General features: G+C 38.3%; 1 protein-coding gene across 2 annotated transcripts; it reads right to left on the bottom strand.

Annotated features, from left to right (window-relative positions):
• Positions 1 to 306: 306 nt before the first annotated feature.
• On the bottom strand, positions 307 to 18314 carry ttc12 (tetratricopeptide repeat domain 12). Of its 2 annotated transcripts, none has more exons than XM_053239498.1 (21): positions 18190 to 18314; positions 17791 to 17939; positions 17563 to 17593; positions 17368 to 17445; positions 17133 to 17254; positions 16952 to 17011; positions 15495 to 15566; positions 15326 to 15386; positions 13085 to 13273; positions 12043 to 12112; positions 11575 to 11663; positions 10552 to 10720; positions 9303 to 9395; positions 8243 to 8306; positions 8024 to 8158; positions 7706 to 7798; positions 7495 to 7563; positions 6282 to 6383; positions 4015 to 4114; positions 3548 to 3773; positions 307 to 1441 (listed from the first exon to the last, which is right to left on the bottom strand). In XM_053239498.1, exons 1-21 carry the CDS (start codon positions 18245 to 18247, stop codon positions 1372 to 1374), a joined length of 2100 nt encoding a protein of 699 aa, XP_053095473.1. In that variant the 5' UTR covers positions 18248 to 18314; the 3' UTR covers positions 307 to 1371. The 2 variants fall into 2 exon arrangements, with proteins under 2 accessions (XP_053095473.1, XP_026779663.3); XM_026923862.3 differs by having other exon boundaries at positions 309 to 1441; positions 17776 to 17939.
• Positions 18315 to 24811: the final 6497 nt, after the last annotated feature.

Here is a 24811-nt window from a genome sequence, read left to right as displayed (position 1 = left end):
TCTGCTTTCGGTTTGCGGGGACTCGAATTTTTAGTTTCAGAGAAACTGTTTCTTTAAAAACATTGGTTTCCTGAATTAATAAACTAGCACTGTAAATATTCTAGAACTATCAAGTTGCAAATTAAAACAACTGCATTTATATTTATTTGTTGCATTTGCATTTGTTTTCCAGATTAATTTGTCTATTTCCTAACTCTTCAGCATGTGAAGATTTCTCCCAAATAGCTTATTTCCATTTAGTATAAATTTAACAATTACCTTACAAGCAATTTACTTACCTGTATGCCCAACCATGAGAAATATGTATGAGAGTTAACTCCACAATTATCAAGCTACTGTTTTATGCAAGAAGAACATAACAAATCTTTGCTTATATAAACACTGTTATAATAATCCCAGTCAGTCTATTGTTCTGTTGTATGACTAATAACATCCTGAAAGCTATGCCTTGCTCTTGGCTCATTTATACTTCGATTAATTTACCCACACGTGAACAACACAAAATGGATCAGTGGAAGAATTCTTCACTGTAATCATGTGCCTTCTAAGTATTATTATTTCCCAATTGTGCCAAAGCTTGCATGAGGTTGCAATGATATGTGTTCACATAATCCATTATTAAATAGATTCATTGCCTGCTAGTTATTCCAGAGGTCTACTCATGAGCTCTTCAGTTCCCAGATTGACTGAGCCTGAGGTATGGTTAAATTTTACTGGAGGCATGGAGTTACAAACAGCAACGCATTTCATTTTCATGAACCAGCTTTAATGTCATTTAAAATTTAGGAACCAATACTTAAACTGAGAAGTTTAAGAATTAAAATTAATACCCTGTAAAGACCAAACTATATAACACTAATGGCATGTTTGTAAACTAGGTGCTGACCTGATTAGTGATTCTTTACAAGTATGTCTAAGTTCGCCTGAAATGATATCTAATTAATTTTTTTTTTTTTTTACCTAACTCTCCAGTGTGGCTTATTGTTTTCAGGATGCCTATGCATTTCCATATATTGTGCGGGTTTTCCAATTCTTTACAATAAACATCCAAGTTTATTTATTATTAAAATCCATATAGAAAAAAGCAATTATTTCTCAATTTTGGCAACAAACAGAAGAAATTGCAATGAAACTGAACAAACATGCAAAGTCAGCCATTTGGAATGTCTTTGGGCTGCATGTAATCTAGTGCACCAGTGTCAGTGTTGTGCAACTGAAATGAACATAGGCAAGAACTGAGTAATAAAAGAAAGTAATAGTCCTAGTGCAGTGTAGGTTTCTCACTTTAAGATCAAGAAGATTGTTCTAGTTGTGATCTTCAGGATACTAATCCAACGTCCGTGTGGGTGTGTCTGCATGAAGTGGAAGGGCTTACGTGATCAATTTCATACAGGAGTGAAGGATCTCCAGACCATTGAGCTCTCTGAGCTTCACTATGTGCCTGAAAATAAGACCAAAGCACAGAGTCAGACTAAGTGAATAATATTGTCCATCATATCAGCTGTCAACTCTGCAGATGTCCCTTTTTTAATGTGGTGATTGTATTATATGATCATTGTCTGTCTAACACTTTTTCTTGGCCTTTATCCTAAACAGGCTGCTCTCTTAGCCAGACGCCAGTCTGTGTCCACTGAGAGCCTGAGCCCATACTACATCTTAGTCTCTGAGACCCAGATTATCCTCATAACATGACCTACATGAAGATATGCATTCTGCCCCCACACTTTCAATGTGTGAACAAAGCATCATTAATTAGAACTAGTTACAGCAAGGTCTTGAAAAGTCAAATAACTGAAAACTTTAAATATTTAAACAGATTCTACTCCTGCCAAGCTGCCCCATTAGCTGTTATAAATGCAACGGCTGCAAGACCGATTTTACAGTGAATTAAAGCATGAAGCAGATAAGTGCATATCAAAATGCCTCCTCACGAACAACTAATCTTGATTCCGCATCTGATTCATAAAATGTCACATTTTGTTACTGACCCGCTTAAGGAGAATTTACCCCATTGCATACTGATAAATTACAATAAATAGCCTATATATTTTTCAATTCTATGTTTTTCAACTTCTTTCTTAAATACAATCCTTGCATTTCATACATTTTTCACATGTGATTATGTGAGTATTATGTAATCACATGTGAAAGACTTGAAGGTGCATGAAATTGCACAGTTGAACACATGACATCATGTGAAGACCACATCAGGTTCCACTCCTAACAAGAACAGGAATCTGAGGTTACGGTGGGCACAGGTTCAAACCTGACAGTTTAAGAAAAAGACCAGGTGATGTTTTTCCCAATCTTAAGCTGTCCAGTTTTGGTAAGCCTGTGCCCACTGTAGCCTCAGACTTCTGTTCTGGGCTGAGACGAGTGGAATCCCATGTGGTCTTCTGCTGTTCTGCTGGCCATTCTCCTCTGACCTCCCTCATCAACAAGGTATTCCCACCCATAGAACTGCCATTCACTAGACCTTTTTTGTTTTTCACGCCTTTCTGTGTAAACTCTTGAGACTTCTATGCATGAAAATTCCATATCAGCAGTTTCTGAAATACCCAAACCAGCCTGTCTGGTACCAACAACCATGCAATGGTCAAAGTCACTGAAATCGCAGTTTGATCCCAATTCTGAGGTTTGATGTGAAAATTAATGGCGGTTCTTGCCTTGTGTCTGCGTAATACTGTCACTTGACTGGCTGATTGAATAACTGTAAATAAGCAGGTGAACCTGTGTTCATACTCAAGTGGCCAGTGAGTGTATAGTCTGAAACTGACTGCTCTGAACCTTTTGAATCACCGTGTTAGTTTAGTCAGTTTTGGTACACTAGGGAATTCCCTCATCAGAAAATGAGATCAAGACAGAATAGGACTTCTATAAGTCTACTAATATCTATTTAGAATCTTGAACTTTTTTAATCAAGATCTCACATCTCATAACTTGATTTTATTCCACGTATAGACTGAGGCACACTTAAGTCTCTCTCCCATGCACCCCATAGCACTGTTGGGGACCTAATATAAGACAACAATGTTTATAATGAAATAATCTCATTTTAATACCAACCTGAGTAATAATTTTACTTGGCATAATAGAGTTCAGAGACTCTAAGGAGATGCTACCTAATTGGGAGATACTGCTAATGCTGTCTGGGACTCCAAACTCCAAATCCTGCCAAATGGTAATCCCTTCTTTGCATATATCCCCTGAAAAAGTAATATTTCTTAAGGAGTCGGTTCATCCAGAAAAAAAGGTAATTTTGAAATGTAAATTAGGGTTATAGCCGAAGGATGCTGAAGTTATGAGAAAAGGAGGGAATCCAAATATTTTTACCACTCGTGTCCACGTTGTGCATTATTAATAACTGCATACTATGGATAAACAGTGATCTCTGCAGATAATGAGGGCAACAATTACATTTGCTTATTAGAGTGGCCACCAATGAAGCAGGAATGATAAGCAAGTATCATGTAGGTAATAGGTACGTCAGAAACACAGGACTAACTGGCATAATGATCAGGATGACAGAAAGGGCACTTCTGCATACCTGGGCTCGGTTTTGCACAGTTTCCCCAAAGTGATGGCAGCGTTCTTCTGCACGTCAGCTCTCTTAGCTTTGCCAGCCACATGGCGCAGCAGGAGCATCACGCAATCTGTGCCCAAGAGACTGGCTGCAGCTCCCTGCACCGCCAAACAGTCTCCCAGACACAGAGCAGCATTCCCTACCACCAGCTCATCACTGCTGCCCAGGAGCTTCCTCATGGTCACCAGCCCTGAATAAACAAGTGTGTGTAATACACACAAAGTTACTGTATTTTCACTAAACTTACTTTGCTATACTTTCCTGCCATACTGTTTTTTTCTTAAATAATTACTGTACCTTTATTTTACAATTTACTTAGCTTCTCCTTTTACCTACTAGTATTTCAGATTCAATTATTTTTTATTTAGGCTCATTTATGTTTAATAGTTGTACCCCACTCCAATATCATTTCTCTGACCCTCAGTACTTACTCTTGTCAAGCTTCACCAGCTCTTCACAGGCCTGCTGGCCAGAGGCAGTGCACACTGCCAGAGCTTTAATTGAGTATCTCGAGCTCGCCTGCCCTTCTCCCTGATAGAATGAAAAGAAGTGCTTTAAAATTTTCAGGAAACTTCACCACATTACACATTAATGGTGGTATCCCATTGTGACACAAAACAAGAATAATTAATGCTGTCAAAAGTTGGCTCAAGAGGTTTTCATATTTAAAACTGTCAATGTGGAGAATTGACACTGGACAAAGTTGACACTTTCCAAATGTCTACTTAGGACTGTCGATAGCAAAGCTATTAGCTAGCTGGTTTGGTTCAGTCATCATTTTGCAGTAGTGATTTGAGTATGTGATTATTTCTAAAGTAAAGCTGGCAATGCTTTATTTTATACTTTATCTTTAGACTGTCATGAACCAGCCTATCAACTGATTCTCAACCATATGTGAAATGATGTGTATCTATCTTTTAACAAATTATTTAAAAATGGATCAATAGTCCACATGAACTGAATCTGAAACTATGATGGATGTGTGTGACTTGCTTAATAAGTATGATGGGACATTGACTGGCAAAATCACTTAACCTCAATCATAAAAATTGGCAAAACACCAATAGTCACTCTCGAACTCAATAAGTGAATTGTGAACCCATTCAGTGGAAGAGCCATCTCCATGGACAAAAAATTTGTTACATGTGTCACTTCTTCCATAATACTTGGTTACCTCCCATAGCTTTAATACACAGCCATGCATAAGTATTCCACATTTTCTAATGTTCTGAAGCATGGTGGTGGTAGCATCGTGTTGAACGTTACCCTTGGCCTCTTGGTTGCTCCTCTGTCTTCTCTGTCATCCTTACCCGTTTTTACCCGTTTTCCTGGATAGCCTCCTTTAGCCAGAGTCTTGGTTGTGCAGTGACTCTGACTAAATCTTTCCATGATTTAATAGCAGATTTAATTATCTGCAGGATGTTCATAGTTTGGAATATTTTTTCTAACCAAACCCTGAGAGATACTTTTCCATTGCTTTATGCCAAACTTGTTTTGATAGCTCCTTGGTCTTCATGATGTTTAGGTATGTTCTCTAACAAACACTAGACTTTCCACATTCCAGGATGTGTATTTATATTGAGATCATGTAACACTTAAATTTTTTTGTATAATTTAATGTGTTATAAATGTGTTTAGTATAATAAATGTGCTCCGTTGAACTAATTATGTGGCTTCTGATGGGTTGCACCAGAACCTTAGGGGTTTCACAGCAACATGGGTGAATACATGAACACATGAGAACTTTTATGTTTTCATTTATAAATAATTTTGCAAACTATATTGTTCCATCCTATCACACTTCAATATTAATATTAATGTTAATTATTAAAATAATCCCTTTCATTTCCAGGTTGTAGCACTACAAAATGTGGACAAGTACAAGGGGGATGAATATTTATTCAAGGCACTAAAATAGCATCAATCTTGTCAGGTAAGGATGCTACCAATGCCTTGATTAGGATTTCACCATTGCCTTGAGATTACGATGCCACCAGTGCACTGATGAGGATGCCACCAGTGCCTTGAGATTAAGTTGCCACCATTGCCGTTAAATTAGGATGCCACTCATGCCTTGAGATTAGGAGCACCAGTCCCTTGAGCTTAAGATCCCACCAGTCTGTTGAGTTCAGGATGCCACCAGTGTCACAATCTTACGATGCCACCATTGCCTTGATCTTAGGATGCCATCAGTGCCTTGTGATTAAGATGCCACCAGTGCTTTGAGATTACGATGCCCCCAGTACCATGAGTTTAGGATGCCACCAGTGCCTTGTGCCTTGAACCTGCTGTTCCAAATAATCCCAGATTCAGGTCCGTTGATTTTGCTGGTTAGTCAAAGTGCCCTAATGTTGAATCATGCACAGATTTGGCCTCTGTGCACCCTACAGATGGCATCCTGGAATGTAGGAGTGTCTAATAATAAAAGTTATATGCCATTTTCATACATAATAGATGTAAAGTCAAATAACTCAAGGATGTTACTGGCACCTAAGAGAACAAAATGTTAGCTACATGAATCTTTTGGACATATGGCTCCACACATACAGAGTGTCAACATGTCAAAATGCACAAAATTCTGTGCATATGGTTTTAAGCTTAATATTTCATCTTTTGACAGATTCTTTGCTAACAGTCACATTACAAATTGGAATACAGTGTTTATTTTTTGGCAATGGTGAAATTGAATACTTGATACCTTGAGAATCTTGAGCAGTTTCTTTACTACTCCTTGCTGCACAACTTCCTGAGTGGCAGCAGCTGATTTTGGGAGGACCACACTTAGCAATCCCGCTGCTCTCTAATGCCAGTGAAAAAAAGGCAAAGAAAGAATGACATGTGATAGACAAAGTCATGCCTGAGTAACAGCACCATCACTCTCAGACAGTTAGAGTGTTTCACAACAGCCTAGCATCAAAGCAGGAGGACAACAGAAAACTAGTCACAGTGCTGACGCATAATCTGAGCACTGAAAGCTTGGCTTGCTACTGCAGGTAAACAATCCACTCCATTATTCGACATATGGGCAAGCCAGGGTGTTGCTGTTTCACAATAATTGTACATTGTGGAACATTTCGAGGGATAAGATCTGCCAAGAAAACAAATTCAGGGAGATCGCATTTGAAGATTGATTTACATAGATACAGAGAAATTTGTCCCTGAGCTTATGCCTAGGGTTGCCACAGGAATCATTATAAATGCTTCCTTCCATACTGACAGAATTGCCTTGAGGCTTTCGTGCTAACGAAGCGAAAACATCAATATATTAAGAAAATACATCTTTTACATCATAGACAGCCATGTGTGAAATAAACCAATCAAAATATGAGTGAAGTGAACAATACAGGAGCAAATTAAACACTGCTGTTTGTTGTAATTTTTCAAAATGACTGTAGACTATAACTCTCTAGTGGCTAGTGTTACTATAACATTAGTATAAGCATTGGCTGGGGGCAGCACACATGCAGACAAGGTTACTTTCACCATGCCTCTCTCTGTCCAAGAGGAATCAAACTTCTTAGGACAGACCAATAACTTGCTAAGAGCAGTGCAATTTATGCAGCAGCTTATATCCCTGCAATATGGTCGTAATCAAATATAGTCGCAGCCCAGTGAGCAACAACTTTTTCAGACAAGGATTGAGTACAAAATAGTGAGAGTAATTAGGTGCAGATACTAACAAGTGAGAGTGAACATAGTAGAGTTAGGGCAGAAATAAAAAAACAGAAATTGGAAAAATGTGCAAAACAGCAGAAGACCTGAAAACAAGGCAGACTTGTAGCCACTGTGACACAAACAAATATACAGCTAAGAATGAGCAGTTGAGTGGGAGCTGGGGAGACTGTTACTGTGAATCCTGAGGGGATGGGGGGTGTGTATATATATATATATATATATATATATATCCTCACCGTGATGATGCCACCATCTGGATCACTGAGCAGAGCTACACATCTTTTACAGCTCACAACAGCGTACTCCTGTGTGAGAAACACATACCATACTCTCAATGCACTTTTTTGGACTTGATTATAGCAAAGTGAGATGACAGACCCCTCCCCCCCACCTTATATCCTTTAAATACATTATTGCATTGATCCAAAGATTCAGCCAGCCCCTTACCTGAATGACCGGAGTTTGATTAGAGGCTATGTTGATCATCAGACCCAGGAGAGGATAGAGAATACTTCTGTATTCACAGCTAGCACACTGCCCCTGGTGTAAAAACATTATTTCATCTTGACATTGCTAAAAATTCAATGTGTGTCCTGTGAAGATGTGCAAACATCAAAAAGCATTTTAATGTTCTGCAGCTCATACAATGTAACACGAAAATGAGCTTAAACTCAAAATCAAAATTCAAGCTGGGAAAACATTATACATTATTCAGTGATGTTCAAGGACAAACTTAACTTCATCATATGAGATGATCAAATTTACCATGGCAGAGAACGAGCTCTTCCAAAATTCTTCACGGCTTGCCAGCTTGTTGATAATGACTTCATCCAGAGACATGGCACCAATCACGGAAATTAAGCAGGGCAGCAAGTTTTGGCTGGATGCTGCAACATTTTCCTACAGATGAAATAAAAGTTCAGTACACAGTTAACTCAAAGAGTAATGACTAAACAAATCAGAAGGACCTCTGAGATTCATTACCAGCAAATGCTCAAAAGGAGGAGCAAAAACGTTTGTAATGCTCTCTCTAAACTGGATTCTAAACCTGCAAACAAAAACACAAAAAAAATTTACACTACATTTCCGATAGCTCTACAGTGTCTCTATGTTATGCAAATTGAACCTCAGGCTTGGAATATAAAGAGTGCATTTTCCCACTGTTGATCACTGATCCAAGCAGGGCCTGTAAATCTTGGATACTGATGAGTGTGCCTTGCTACTGCAAGGAGAAATATAGGGCTGATATAATTGGAAATCTTTTGGGTCTGTGCAGCAATTAATTTATCAAGGATATTTACTCACTTTTGCTTATAAAGTGGCTCACAAAGTATTTCAATTAACTGATGTCTTGGGTCTGAGCCACATGTAATGAAGAAATGCAGTCATTCCTGGTGGTCACTGCCATCTAGCATACTATCACCAACTATCCTGTGGTTAAATGTGTATGTTAGGCTCATAGTGAAGGCCAGTCTGAATTGTAGCACTGAAAGAAAATTTACTGCACCACGACACACACCGTATCCAATGCTTGAAATTTCTAGAGGTGGCAGTCCTTATCTAAAAGCTCACAGAGGCACTCAATCATTTGTCCTTGACAGCATCACACCATATGACCTAAAGCTCTGGATTCGGCCATGAGTATGGAATTTGTCTGCGACAACAAATCATGGCAAAAGACAGCTAAAACCACAAGTGTGATCAATCCTTTACTACTCGGATTAGAGGTCAAATGGATTGTAGGAAAAGAAAAAGTTCCTTTCTTTCAGTGAAATACTGAGCTGTGATGGATTGCTTTGTTTCATTCTGGTTCATTTGTCATTCTCACAAGGCCTTGGCTATTAATTTGAATGAATTTGAATAGGTCTTGGTTTAAAATGCTCCTCTATGATGCATGGGTGCGTAATGGAATCTCGTGTGGGTCATGTGCAGGATTTCATGAAGAAGCTGCTCCTCTCTTGCCTATCAGGTTGATAGATTCTAGTGAGGTGTACAGAGGGCAAGTGGCTGAGGTGTGGAAGTAAATATATCAATGGGGCATTACTTATTTTCTCCAGCCAAGTTCTCCAGAATAGCGAGGGCCGTGGTTCCTGATTTGTCCTCTTTGCATATGCAGTCCATCAAGAACTCTACCATTCTACAGATAAAAGCCAGAAAGAAAACAGACTCAATAAGTGACATAATTAAAGATAAGAAATCAGATCTGAGAAGCAAAATGCATATTTATCAGAAAAGTGAATTACAATAGATTATTATCTGTTATACCACAGCACTGTAGAATTCTCTGATCTGATTGGCCAGAAGATGTTAATTAATTTTCAATAACAGTATGGCTCAAACAGTAGTACTGGCTTTAATTCAAATCATATTAATATATTTTTTCTAATACATTATTGTTTCTATAGATACAACTCATTCACAGAAACGTATATGGCCAGTGCTTCACATAATCTAAGTTTAATAATAATCTAAAAATAAAGGGGTATAAAAAAATGTGTCATTTAATGTAACTATAAATGGTTAAAAGTATTATGTGCGATTTCTTAACAAATTAAAAATTGTCATTGAGAAATAGTTGTGGTATAAAAGGAATAAGACACTACAAGATGCGTTATTGAAAAATAATAAACTTTAGGGCATCACACCACAGGATTAGTTTCCTATTATACAACAGTTAGTTCCGGTCCACTAGTTTGACTAGTTTGAGTGACTTTCCAAGAGTGGTTATATTTACTGTAAACGCACTGGGACATGTCACTGCGTGTATCACTCCGCTCATCTGTGTTCGCCACATATGCAGCATTTCGAAACTTCCTAGTTCGAAACGGTTACTACAGTAGTGTTAGCGACATTGTCAGCAGACATGGCAAATGATACTTTCAGGAATTAAACTTTTGACTTAAAATATGAAAGCTCATCAGATGAAGATGAAAAGGGACACCACTGGAAGCACCTTTAACAGGAAAGTACAAATCAAAACAGCCATGCCAATATTCAGTATAACATTGAGTAAGCGACATTTCAGACACAATATGGCCAAATGTTTAGTTTTTTTTTTTTTTTTTTTGCTTTGCTAGAGGAAATAGATACCGAAGAAGCCACACTCACGTTATAGCATGTCGCTAATTTATAGCAAATTAACCAATTTGCTCATACGATGCTGCTTAATTACAGCACACCTCGTCACGTTTTATTCCTTACTTATTACACCATGTAGTATGTTGAATTTCATTATTCAGATTCACTCTAAAATAAAACTGAATAATGTTCTCTGAGAACAGAAAACCTTTTACCTGAGCAGATCGAGGTTTTCAATTACCAAGTGTCTCCCATGCTGGGTCTGACAGCACATGCAGATTAGAGTTAAACATTCCTGCTGGATTGCTAATGAAGTTGAGGTTAACAACTGGACAATCTGCTCTCTTGTGCTGAGACACTGCAGTAACAGCTGCTGATTTTCCTCTGTAAGTGACAGCATTGCAAGACAAGATTCAGTGTTCTGAGAACATCCATTTCCTTAACAGAAATGTTGTAGCACTAAACTGAAACTGAACGCTTCAGCACGAGTTTATTATTCCTGTAGAGACTGCCAATGAATTTTCCCCATTTGAAAAGCTAGGATAATAAACTGGAGAAATATGTCTTTAGAACTGTTATCTATCCAGGCAGCTGAAGTCTCATCATCAGTGCCTGCTCTTACGCTTCCCACTCTAATGCACTCAATATAAGCAGTGAAGATTTAAGCCCTGTGATTCTGCTTTGAACTAAATGTCAAGCTGTGGCACTTGCTTGGGCTTCTCCAAGTGCACAACTGGGTGCAGTCTCCTTGAAATGAAAAGAATCAAGGCTGCTAATCAATATACCAAATGACTGAGCATGTGCATGGTTACACAGCTGTAATTCAGCAGTTCTGTATGGCCTGTATGTCAAATAAACCTATAAAAAAGTAGCTATGCGCTACACTTGAGGGCATACCCATGGTGTTGCAATGTGGTGGAAAGAAACGCACTTGGAACTAACACTAAACAGGAAGGAAACTCAATACGCATCCAAAATTACTGTGTATTTCTTTTACCTGAGATAAATCCTGACTTTTAAACTTGTGTGATTTGTAGTTTGTGACAAAACAACACTTCTGAGTGCTATCACTTTCTACAATCCTCTGTGTTTAGTTCTTGTTAAATTCGTGGTGAAAAATTAGCTTCCTCTACAGCTCTATACTCTAAACTTTGATTATGTTCTGCCAACTTGGACAATAGTGTCTGCCAAATGAACAAATGGAAAGGAAAACGTTAAAAAAAAAAAATACTATTTACCATTTCCGCTGCAAACCTTTCTCCATAATCTGAGGACAGAAACACATAGCTCCTCGCTGTGAAGCTCTTTAAAAGTCTGTGCAAGACAGCTGGAAAGAGACAGCGATGGATAAAAAAGAGGGGATTATAAAGCACTTATCCATGCTTAACATTTGCTGCAAATCTTGTTGAATCACAACAAAACCTAAGCGTACTTTAATAAAAAACAGATTTCAGAGTTTCATACATATTCATAGTAGTTCATTCGTATTCAGTCGTTTAGAAATTAGTCCACAAAAAGCCAGCTGATGAAGAGAGCTGTCTAAGAGATCTAAAGCTGTAATCAATTAAGGGCTGGTTTGCACAATTTGCAGTGAACACATATGGGAAAAGCCTTTGCTGCATCAAAAGACTGAAGTCCTAAATGAATTAGCAAAAAAACTTTTCAAAATGATCAGGCTGTCAGAAGCCTTTTCTCTAAAAACATACCTCCGTATAGTGTTATTGCCAGCGATGACACCAAAGCCATTGTTTAATCGGAATAACGTCTGCCCAGTACCTGAGAGGAACAAAAAAATGCTGTCATTGTAACCAAAACAAATGCAGTGAAAGCCATGTATCAATACAGAACCACCCCGGCCAGCCTCAGAAACAAAATCCCTTATAGTCAAGGGCAAAAGAGACAAAGACAGAGAGAGAAATAAACAAAAACTCATTAGGAGTCAGGGACAGTTCTCTTATCTGGCCAAAAGCAGTATACCTTCTGTGGAAAGAAATTAGCTCACAAAGGCCCTGTTCAGGTATCTTCCCTGTCCAGAGTGCTGGCTGGGATCTTTTCATTTTAGAAAGCTTTCACGGCTGCGTGGTTTGTAGGAATGACTTCGGGACATGGCCTTCATTCTGCTTTCACTGATAACAAGCATCCAAGAAAATAGTTTTGAAACACCTCTCTAGCAGTACTGAATTCACTACACTTTATTTCATTTAGGCACTTTTTTTTTTACAAATTTATTAAACCTAGCCCTTTGTTGTGTGAACAAGGCAAGTTTCTAGTTCGTAATATGAATGACTTCTTTGGAAGTCACCTTACTGAGATCAAATCCGAGCTACCGAGCGGCATAAAGTAATTGGTGCTGTTCAGATACAGACATACTGATAGGAGCAGAACATAAAGAATATACCTGGCTATCTCCTTTTGCTTCATTTTTTTGCCTTAGCCATGTTCTTAAAGGGATCAGAGGCTGCCTCTGTAACCAATAGCATGGATAAACGTTATCACAAAGTGTTAATGAAGCGCATAGGGGAATCGATGAGACATCTACGCCCACACTCCTCTCCCTATTGACCACAAAGCAGAACAAATATTGCCTTGGCTGCTGAGACAAAGCCAAATCAGGCATAAGTACACATTCACAAATGTGCACAACTAAAGATGGACCAGCAAAGCTGAATGGAGATGAATTGTGGGATACAGGTTGAGAAATAAACTAAAGAGGACAAAGACCATGAATTCAGCATTATGTGCACTTACTGTCTGTAACAGCTTGTGTGAGAAGCTCCACTCCACCGCAGTAGTAGAGGCTGTGCTCATTGAGTCTGTCCAGCTTTGTCAGCAAGTCAGGAATGGCCATGGCTCCTTCTTTTCCATCTTTCAACTCCCTGAGTGCTGTTTCTTCCTGAAGGGCCTTCTTCTCTTCCAAATCCACTTGTGTCAGATAATCTATAGTGGCAGCAGAGATAGGAAAGGACTGTCATTCTTATCAGGGGTGCATTATTACTGCTTGTTAGTGTTTGTATTAAAGGAATAATGCCATCATCTCTCTGCAGATGTGCGATAACCTATGACAAAAAATTTCCATACCGTTCTTTTCAGTGAAAAGTAAACAATTAGAATCTATGTCTAAGAACTGTTGTTGAACTCTGTCAATAAACCATTACACTTTAACAATAAAGGTCTATGGATGAGACAGATGTGATAACAGGTACAATAAGTAGTTACTGTCACAACAAGCTTTCAGGCCTATTAGTCTGCTTGCTCAGTTAATCAAAGCAAAATTTAGACTTTTGGTGATTTGTTTTGGTTTGGTTTCCTAAACCAAAAACGGCAAAAAAAAAAAAAAACTTGGCCTGAGGTATATGTAAGGCTGAAAAAGTACTGGTTAGAAATACAGAGAAACTTATACTGAGAACAAGGAGTTGGCACTAAATAAATGATTTCATAATAATATAAATAACTGTGTGTCACATCCAGTGTTTTCTCTTATCATTTCTTGGTCCAAGTAACTAAAATAGCTCATGTTTCTGCAGTGCTACAGCTCTGTCCTTTGGCTCAGTTTAGGAGTTCACATCTGCAAAAAAATGCTGCACACAACTCAAAATTCACGGCATGTTAGTTCTCTTCCTGCAGATGGGTCAATTCAGTGTCGACTCGTGTTCTCAGTGCAATCGTACTGTGCCAGGACTGTCGTAGAACCAGGCCAAGAACACCTCGCTCAGACAGTCTTGGGGCGGTTGATTTGGGAGGAAACACACTGATTCAAATTGATTAAATGCTGCATATGTGAAAGTAGCTTAGATGTTCACACTTGAGCTCTCAGTAAGCAGGTTTTTCTTTTTTTTTCTCAACACAGAAATACACAAAGTGATTAGGTTGGAAAACTCTGGAGTATTCCTTCAAGTTGTTGTTGTTTCGGCTGCTCCCGTTAGGGGTGGCCACAACGGATCATTGGTCCACATGTTTGATTTGGCACAGGTTTTATGCCAGATGCCCTTCCTGACACAGCCCTCCCATTTTATCCGAGCTTGGGACCAGCACTCAGAGTACACTCCTGGCGGCTGGGTTGGTTCCCTGCCTGGGAATCGAACCCAGGCCATGGCGGTGAGAGCGCGGGATCCTTAGCCACTAGACCTTTAAGCATTTATGTATTTAGCATTCCTTTAAGTATTAATGAAAGTATTAATTACAAAAACATACACCTGACTCTGTTATACCATAAAGCTGGATTAACAAGAAATCAGTTCAAAGCAGTCTTGGGCTTAAACCTAATTAATTTATTTCAGCACTAAGCTAAAACTCACAACGTACTCTCTGTATTCATAACCCAGACACCTTCTCAAATTCATCTCGCCTATACACACGTCTTTCTAGATTGGCCTCAGCCAACTATTGTCTCTCTATTCAAACAAAACTGGATTTTTAGTTAAAATTTGGCCTTTAATAAGAAATGCCAAACTCAGTATTACACTGTCAAAAAAAGTGAAGAGCTCCAAAGCTAATGTCCGTTCTGTTGAATTATTTTTAAAAGTGAACAAACAACAACTATCAATTCCGTTAACAGGGACTGCATCTGCAGTTGTTCAGACTGACCTACAAAAAGTGTTATACCCTAGTTATCACAAATTATAGTTGATCCTGTCCACTCATTTAAAATGTCAAGTGGCAATATTCTACCAAGTATGTGTGAATATGTAAAGAGCTTATACGAGAATGCTGAAATAGTGAAGCTGTTACGGACACATTTCCATGCAATTATTTCCAAAGCTGTGCACAGTCAAGCAAAGAAAAGGGGGGGGGGGGGGGGGGGGGGGCACACGGAGGGAGGGAGTGAGGGAGGGAGAGAACGACAGAAAAGAGAGAGAGCGCACACACTTTATGTTGTCATGACAGCACAACATGATAGTTTAAGTGAAACAAAAAAGGAGGCAGAAAAAGGAAACTTAAATGTCACCATATATTACATACACACCTCTTGATAGTACGTCTAAATCTTACCTTTTACAAGGGTTTCACGCTCTGGTGCTATATCCAATATCTTTCCATAACACAGCCTGGACTAATGAAATATGGGGATAATATAGAGGGAGATTATTAATCAGAAAGGAGGCTAGCATGAAGAATTTAACACCATATACATAAACTAATAATAGCCAGCTGTTCTTACCTCAGTAAAATGTCTTAGTCCTAGATGTGCTCTTCCCATGTGGACGTATGCCTTTATACACTTATCGCTGCACTGTGTTAGAAAACAGAATATAAGCATTGGTTAGGTACTTGAGCATGTCAACAATTTCTCAACCTAGTGTCTATTTATCACATCTATAGTGAGTTTGTGAGTATTAGGGTCAAGAATTTCATTTTCAAATTTTCCTGTAGCAGAAATTGTATTTTTACTTGAAATGCACTTATAATGGAAGTCTAAGGGCACTTGTTAAAATTTATCAATACATATTTAAAAGATTTACAAATTTAACAAAAATTCAAAGATCTTATGAGACAGACACGAAAGAAAGTCTTACCAATGTATTATGTAGGTTTATTATGTATTATGTATTATGTAGGTTTATCAAATTGTTAAACACTGCACTAAAACTACTGCAATTACTTGATCCTTCTATAAGGTTTTATGGCCTCCGTGTATACAGACTGATAATAATCACAAATTCTTTGTTTAAAAGGAAAAGCCCTAAAAGGAAAAATTGTACAGCTTAAAAATATTAAACTGAAAGATTAATTAAAGATTTGGACAAAAATATATATTTTGCATAAGCATGTATTGACAGCCAACACCTGTCCATGACCTTATTATTATTATTATTATTATTATTATTTATTTTATTAATTTTTTTTATTATACTTTCAAGAAAAAGGTTCCTCTCAGTACAGGCAAATATTTCTTGTGCAGGCAACAGATATAGCAGACAAAGTTGAGTGCAAAAGTTTGCATACCCCATGGTTATTAAGTGAAAAAAGGAAGAAGTACCTCAATTTTTCAATTTATCTAAAAAACACATGCCAGAATGAAGAACATATCAAACATGTCGGTGTATCCTTCATCAACGACAACAATCCAAGAAATCAAGTTCAGCCCTGGTCAATGGGAACAGTTAAGATGGTCACTTCAGAATGGACCGCAGCCCGTGTCAGACCCAAACAACCTAGACCAATATACTGCTTAGATATGTTTGGAGACATCCTTCTGATTATTAATATTTCTGACTGTCCCTCTGGGGGAACCCTTAAAGGTTCTGTGCAGAACCCTGCAACAGAGAATTTTCCTCAGAAAGGCTTCAAGGTTATATCACATTCTTTTCTAACTCATTAGACTGCCTGTGAATGACTTTGTTGGAGTAATGCTTTAACCCTCAGATAATGAACATGTACCTCCATTACTTTAAGAGTTGGTGCATTCAGAGCAAAGTTACTTAGCTCATAAGAACAAGGCACCAGTTTTCAACCCAGTTTTCTAAAGCTGTGCAACTGTTTCGTTTAATAAACAATGCTCCTGAGTGGCCCAGAGCAGTCCCCAAACAGGACAGGATAAAAGGAGGAGTAGCTGAGCTGACACTAAGATGAATGAGAGGGCACCTCTGGCGAACCTTTACTCACAGCTACACTTACCTTTAGGGCCCATTCGCAGTCACTTATAGCCTCCTTATACTTCTTCAGCTTGATAAGAGCCTGCAGGATAAGGATCCATGAGAAGGCAAACTTTAGCAACATACCATCACTGGGCTTTTAATCATTTTATACAGGCAGTTGAGCTGTTTGAATGCTTTACAAAAAGAATGGCATTGAGAACCTGAGCTCTGTTTGTGTAAAGGGCTGGCATGTCACGAAGCTGATCTAGACCTTCTGTGTACACCTTGACAGCCAATTCATAGTCTCCCAGGGCAAACGCTTTGTTTCCTTTCTCCTTTAAGACTGCGGATCAAATAGAGTGGAAAAAAAAGATAGTGACAGTGTACAGAAATGCAGCTATACAGCATTGGTATGATTTCAAAATTTCAAGTTCACACACACACACACACACACACCGTTTGCTTGCTTCTCTTTCACTTGTCTCCTCTTTCTTCTCTCCTCTGCATCCTTTTCTAAAGCTTTCATAAAATTCTCTTTAAAAAAAGCCATAGACAAGTCAAGGAGTGTACATGCTGTACATTTCTAGTTCTAGTCTTGTACAAAAAAATTATTATTCATCTTCTGAGGACAAGCATATGCAGTAAACCTACCTGGACTTTCACTGGGTACATAACTTGCATTCTAGGAAATAAAATGATTGTTAATATACCACTGAAAACAACTTTAGGACTCTTCATAAAAAACTTGGGAAAAAAAGTAACTCGACCTTCAGCCTTCTGATTAAGATCACAAAGAGAGACTACTATATAATGCTTGCATGCATGAGTAGGTACAGATCAAGGAATAAATATAGTGGTATTTACCACTGGTCTGCTCACACATGAGGGATTGGGATTAATAACTGTCCTGTTGATGGGACGTTTGCTCGTTTTCTCTTCTTCCAATGAGGCAACCAGGCAATCTGCCTTCTCCACAGCTTTCTCCTGAGTGACCACATCACCAGAGCTCAGCTCCTTCACCAGCTCACCTGGAACAACACAGAGCAAAGTCCACACTCAGAACAGCTCAAGAACTCATCTTTCTGTGCTACTTGGCTAACAAAAGAGCAGAAAATAACGCAGAAGCTGTGAAATGAGTGACACTATAGCACCTAGTATAATGTGTCAAGCCTAAAAGTTAGCATGTTTACTAGCTTGCTTGCAAAGTTATCTCCAGTCAGCTACAGAAATTAGGCTCTTGTGGAGTCTCAAATGTATTTTAAAATAAATAACACGCACTTATACGGTCCACGTTCGTTAGGAACTTTTCCAAATCCTCACTTTCACACGAGTCCATACTTTAATTTAGCTATTTAGCTATCAGTCAACAACACAGTCAAGCTGCGCGTCCTCGCGCGGAGACCTGTAACCATAGCAACGTCGGAAACCACGTGGTATGCTTCGTCATTGTTGTGCGGCCAAAAACGCATAGTAGCGTACTAAATAGAACAGTAAGTAGCATTTTGACATATATATATATATATATATATATATATATATATATATATATATATAAACAAATATATATAACTATAAAGTAGCATATACTGTATATATATATATATATATATATATATATATATATATATATTTGCTAATATGCTAATGCAAAATATAAATAAATAAATATATATTTATATATATATATATATATATATATATATATATATATATATATATATAAAACCCTCCTTTGTTTTTCTCAACTTCTCACTTCTCCTATATACTACAAATATACTACTAATAATAATATTATTATATTTATATATTACAATAACAACTAGGCAGATATAGATGTTATTACAAACATTTATTATTATAACAAAATATATAAATTCATCAGAATTAATTAAATTCAAGATATTACAAAAAATAATTAAGAACAATTAGACATTTAAATAAAATAATTATTAGGTCTACAGTATGATTTACACCAATCAGCCATAACATTAAATCTGACAGGGGAAGTGAATAACATTGATTATCTCGTTACAGTGGCACCTGTCAAGGGGTGGGATATATTAGGCAGCAAGTAGCAGGAAAAATGGGCAAGCGTAACGATCTGTGTGACTTTCACAAGGGCCAAGTTGTGAAGGCTAGTTGACTGGGTCAGAGCATCTCCAAAACGGCAGGTCTTGTGGGGTGTTCCCGGGATGCAGTGGTTAGTACCTACCAAAATCGGTCCAAAGAAGGACAACCAGTGAACCTGCGACAGCGTCATGAGCGCCCAAGGCTCACTGATATGCATGGGGAGTGAAGGCTATCTCGTCTGTTCCGATCCCACAGAAGAGCTACTATAGCACAATTTGCTGAAAAGGTTAATGCTGGCTATGATATGACACCTTTCTAACACATCACAGCTTGCTGTGTATGGGGCTGCGTAGCCGCAGACTGGTCAGAGTGCCCATGCTGACCCCTGTCCAGCACCAAAAGCACTTACAAAGGTTTGAGGAACATGACAAAGAGTTCAAGGTGTTGACTTGGCCTCCAAATTCCCCAGATTTCAATCCGATGGAGTTTGTGTGATGTGCTGGACAAACAAGTCCGTTCCATGGAGGCCCCACTTCACAACTTACATGACTTAAAGCATTTGCTGCTAAAGTCTTGGTGCCAGATACCACAGCACACCTTCAGAGGTCTTGTGGAGTCCATGCCTCGACGGGTCAGAGCTGTTTTGGCTACACAATATTAGACAGGGGGATTTAATGTTATGGCTGATTTGTGTATAGGCAAACCATCATGTCATGACATTTTTAATTATAATGAAAACATTTCTGAAAATATTAATGAGGCCTCATCTTTAAATAACGTTGACACTGATGAGAGCATGGTGTCATTTATTCCAAGAGCTCTAAATTCTGTCTTAATCAGCAGCAGCTTGCTGGGCAACATAATGTGGTCAACACTGACACTTTCGATTGCTCTAGTTTGCATTAAACTTCAATGTCAGGATCTAATGGCTGGACACACCCCTTTATCATCATACATCATACAGGAAACATGAGAAATTGAAAAATAAAAAGGAGAGTAAATGATAAAAGGAGGAGAAATATAAAGTTATACTGAATTTATTTTATCCATTGTTAGAGACTATGAAAAAATCAGACATTTTATTCTTTTTTATTTTTTTAAATCACTCTGTAACTCACTGTATAATTATTTGAATGAAGTTATTCAGCTGGTGTGAATAAGAATGCATGATTAGATCATTTCCCTCATCAGAACTTGGTCCTGGATAATAATACAGATTTCGTAGCAATAGCTGGTGGGATAGATTACAGCACTATATTGTAAGATGAGCAGATGATTACAAGGTGATGGAGGAAGACGTAATAGTTAGGAAAGAATAAAATTCAGTGATAAGTTTATCATTTGTTGTACAGTCTTAACTAAGCATATTCCTTAAGTGAAGGATAATATGTGTCCATGAGCAATATTATGTACAGCATTAATACTGTGTAAAATGTAAAGGTATAAATTGTTAGAATAAATCTATTTTAATATTAATACAATAAAAATAACATATTATTCATTTTATAAAAGTCTGTTTTCCAATCCTTGAAATCTCTGATGAAATATAAATCGATATTATACATATATATATATATATATATATATATATATATATATATATATATATATATATATTTCATCACCAGCACTTCTGATTCAACGTAGACATTGATTAATCGAACCATGTGGGATGGTTGATTTTACACGGGTGTGTTAAATTATGTGATCACACAGACATATTGACAAACATCATCCTAGTTTTGTGGCAGCGAACAATAGATTTGGTAGACAATAGAGAACAATAGACACCAAACTAATCTTTCACTATGCGATATTTGAAAGAAAACTGGGTAAGTCGATGTCATAGAATGTAGTGGAGGGCAAAAAAACACATCTTAATTGTCATTTTCTTAAAAGACAAAGAAATCCAGTTTAAGGCTTGTTCAGCAATCAGCACTTAATCACATAGTGCTTAGTGGTGGGTGATGACAAAAATGTCACATCACGAATCTTTTCACAAAGCCATTTCTGCTATACATAATACATGCCACAAATTGCCAGAAATATAGTAGCGTTGCATTAAAAAGCTGCTACAAATAATGCATTTGTTTATTATTAATAATATTATTAATACACACATTTACAATCAATTTATTAACATGTATTTATAAGTAAAAAAAAAACTGAAAAGGGAGCATTTATTTTCAAAAATGTTTACGATTTCAAAGATTATGTACAAAATTTTGACATTCAGTGAGTGTACATATTAAAAAATACATTAAAAAATAATTAAAAAGTTATCCCAATATCCACAATATTCCAGTAAAGTGCACTGTGACATGGTTTATTACAATATCAATATTATATCGTCATAATGCCCAGCCCTGTACTTGAGCATCCTTAGAAATGGTTTTGTAGCATAGCAGAAGAAATAATAACATGCTATCACATAGCATACACATAAAACATGGTGTGATGGTCAGATCTTATGGAACGGTAAGTCCCAAATTGCTTTTGTTTGTTTAATAAACTATTAGTATTTCAGAAAAAGAGCTTTGAGAAGTAGACTAATGCATGTCTGTAGGTTTGTGTGAATCAGGGAATCATGGTCTTTGTCATGGTAGCGCCAAAGGGGTGCAGAACTACAGTACCCATCAGCCCCTGCACATCACATGTCTTAATAATCACTCTCACCTGTATCTTGTTATGGCTTGTTAGCAGCACTATTTAAGTTTTTCAGTGTTTCACAGTCAAGCTTGTGGTGTCTTTGATTGTTTTGTTTGCACTTTACTTAATAAAGTAAATAACTTTGTCTTATCCACCTTGCATCCACCTTCACCTCCCACTGACAGAAAGCTTGACTGACAAATGGATGCGGCAGAGTCTTTTGAGATTGGAGAGGAACCGCCTGACATGGGAGCATCAGGGGAGGGGAGCTTGGGTTAAGGTCACACAGGAATGGCACGAAGCCAGGCACCTCCTCAGGAAATTTTTTGAGGAGGGGGCTTCTGACCAGGCTAGAACCATCTCCCACCCTACCTGCCCCACTGAGGATGTCACGCCGCCTCCTTGCTTGGCTGAGGAAGTCACTCCATCTTGGATGAGTGAGGAAGTCACTCCTTCTTTGCTTCGGATCCACAGTTCATGGTGCTTGTTTTCATGTCTTTGATTGGTTTGTTTGCACTTTACTTGAAAAATTGTCTGTACTTGCATCTGCCTTCACCTCCCAATTGTGACAGTCTTGTGGAGTGCTGATCTCAGAGACACAGTCAAAAGCAATGTGACAATGAATGATGAAGAGATTTTTTTTATTCATTATGCTGTACCTATGGGAAAACTAACTGACTGGTAAAATCTTTCTTTCAGCAAGATAATGACCACCCAAACACACTGCAAACATCATTAAGACCTTCCTGGAGTGGAAGTCCGATGGGATTTAAAGTATTACAGCCACCTCAGACCTCCAACATCAACATGTTAGAAGCTAAGGAACACTTCGCAGGTAATAGCAGATTTAAGTTTCTCAAAGCTTTTAAAGAATTTAGTATGGCATTCCTTCGGTGGTGCAATTGAAATGAGGTTACATGAGTTCCTTTATGTAAGAAATAATCAATAACATTAAAACCAGCTGCAATATTGTGTAGGTACCCCTTGTGCCCTCAAAACAGCTCTGACCCATAAAGGCTTGGACACAAGACCTCTGAAGGTATGCTCTGGTATCTGGCACCAAGACGTTAGCAGCAGACCCTTTAAGTCGGGCGTGTCCAATCTTATACACAAAGGACCAGTGTTGGTGCAGGTTTTCATTCCAATCAAGCAGGAGCCACACCTGATTCCACCCTTTTAAATCAATTGATCATCACTTTCAGTGGACTACCAGGTGTGGCTCCTGCTTGGTCGGAATGAAAACCTGCACCCACACTGGCCCTTTGGGGATAAATTTAGACACCCCTGCTTTAAGTCCTGTAAGTTGCAAGGTGGAGCCTCCATGGATCGGACTCATTTGTCCAGCACATCCCACAGATGCTCATTCAGATTGAGATCTGGGGAATTTGGAGTCAACACCTTGAACTCTGTCATGTTCCTCAAACTATCCCTGAACAATTTTTGCAGTGTGGCAGGGTGCATTATCCTGCCGAAAGAGGCCACTGCCATTACGGAATACCATTGCAATGAAGGGGTGTACTTGGTCTGCAACAATGTTTAGGTAGGTGGTCCGTGTCAAAGTAACATCCACAGGACCCAAGGTTTCCCAGCAGAACATTGCACAGAGCATCCCACTGCCTCTGCCAGCTTGCCTTCTTCCCATAGTAGATTCTGGTGCCATCTCTTCCCCAGGTAAGTGAAACATACGCACCTGGCCCTCCACATGGTGTAAAAGAAAACATGATTCATCAGACCACACCATCTTCTTCCATTGCTCCATGGACCAGTTCTGATGCTCACGTGCCCATTGTAGGAGCTTTCGGCAGTAGACGGGGTCAGTATGGGCACTCTGATGGTCTGCGGCTACGCAGCCCCATAGTCAGCAAGCTGCAATGCACTGTGTGTTCTGACACCTTCCTATCATAGACAGCATTAACTTTTTCAGCAATTTGTGCTACAATAGCTCTTCTTTGGGACCGGAATAGATGGGCCAGCCTTCACATCAGTGAGCCTTGGGCACCCATGACCATGTTGCCGGTTCAGCGGTTATGCTTCCTTGGGCCACTTTTAGTAGGGACTAACCATTGCATACTGGGAACATCCCACATTCTGTTTTGGAGATGCTCTGACTCAGTCGTCTAGCCATCACAATTTGGGCCTTGTCAAAGTCACTCAGATCTTTACGCTTGCCCATTTTTTCTGCTTCCAACACATCAACTTTGAGAATTGACCGTTCACTTGCTGCCTAATATTTCCCACCCCTTGACAGGTGCCACTGTAGTGAGATACTCAAGGTTATTCACTATACCTGTCAGTGGTTTTAATGTTATGTCTGATTGGTGTATAATGGTTATTGCATCAGTGTAGAGTTTGTATACTACAAGTAGCTTAACAATAGAGCTGCTGTGTTCTTTTGCTCATTCACATGGCTCACTTGAAGTCAGCATGCAGTTATAATCACTACACATTCTTTATCATGGTCCACTACATCATTTTTATAAGACCTAGATGGACGGATAGATAGATTCTGACACTATGCTTTTTTAACTGTTATATTGCTAGGCTTTTCAAACACCTATGTTGTGGGCTTTGGTTTCCGGAAGGTATTTCTTTCAACATTTCCTGCTCTGTCAGAGAATAATGCTAGACCCAGGTTAATAAATAATTGATCTCCTTTTTCATGTGAAGATGTGTCTGATGGTACACTTGACAGGCATCAAGTCAAATGCATTTTCAATAACACATGTCAAATGCCCATCACCATAAGCTCAGAGGTATAATGTGTCCAGTGTGACATTGCACACATGAGAGAAACTCATTCTAAAATGCACTCACATAATTCTGAAAACACTGCCAGGGTGTCTGTTAGCTCATCCGGGTTGATCTGTTTAATCCTGCTATATCCATAGGGGGAAAAAATGAAAAGGAACACAATGTTTATTCTATAGGAAAAAGAAACTTCTATCAGCAAAATTAATTTACTTACAAAAGAAAAACACTGAAAGCAGTTGAAAGTATGATACTTAGCCCAGCTACAGAACATTAAGTATCTCGAAAAAATATACAAATGACCTGTCAAATAGGAAATATATAATAAATTTTGTTATATGGAATGAACCATAGTTAAGGAATAAAATAATCAGTAATGTTATGCAGTCCATTGGGAGGCGGAGTTACTGTTATCACCTCTAATAACAGCACA

The sequence above is a fragment of the Pangasianodon hypophthalmus genome, chromosome 14, assembly GCF_027358585.1.
Source record: "Pangasianodon hypophthalmus isolate fPanHyp1 chromosome 14, fPanHyp1.pri, whole genome shotgun sequence".
In the NCBI taxonomy this organism is placed as follows: Eukaryota; Metazoa; Chordata; class Actinopteri; order Siluriformes; family Pangasiidae; genus Pangasianodon; species Pangasianodon hypophthalmus.
Note: the sequence above shows the minus strand (reverse complement) of the source record. Positions and strands in the feature narration are given on the sequence as shown.

Coding starts and splice junctions, on each gene's coding strand:
- ttc12 (XM_026923862.3), bottom strand. CDS start 18,247: ATGGACTCGTGTGAAAGTGAGGATTTGGAAAAGTTCCTAACGAACGTG. Junction 17,446..17,562: donor TGTACCCAGTGAAAGTCCAG/GTAGGTTTACTG, acceptor CTTTTTTTAAAG/AGAATTTTATGAAAGCTTTA. Junction 4,115..6,281: donor AACTGCTCAAGATTCTCAAG/GTATCAAGTATT, acceptor TCATTCTATCAG/GGAGAAGGGCAGGCGAGCTC.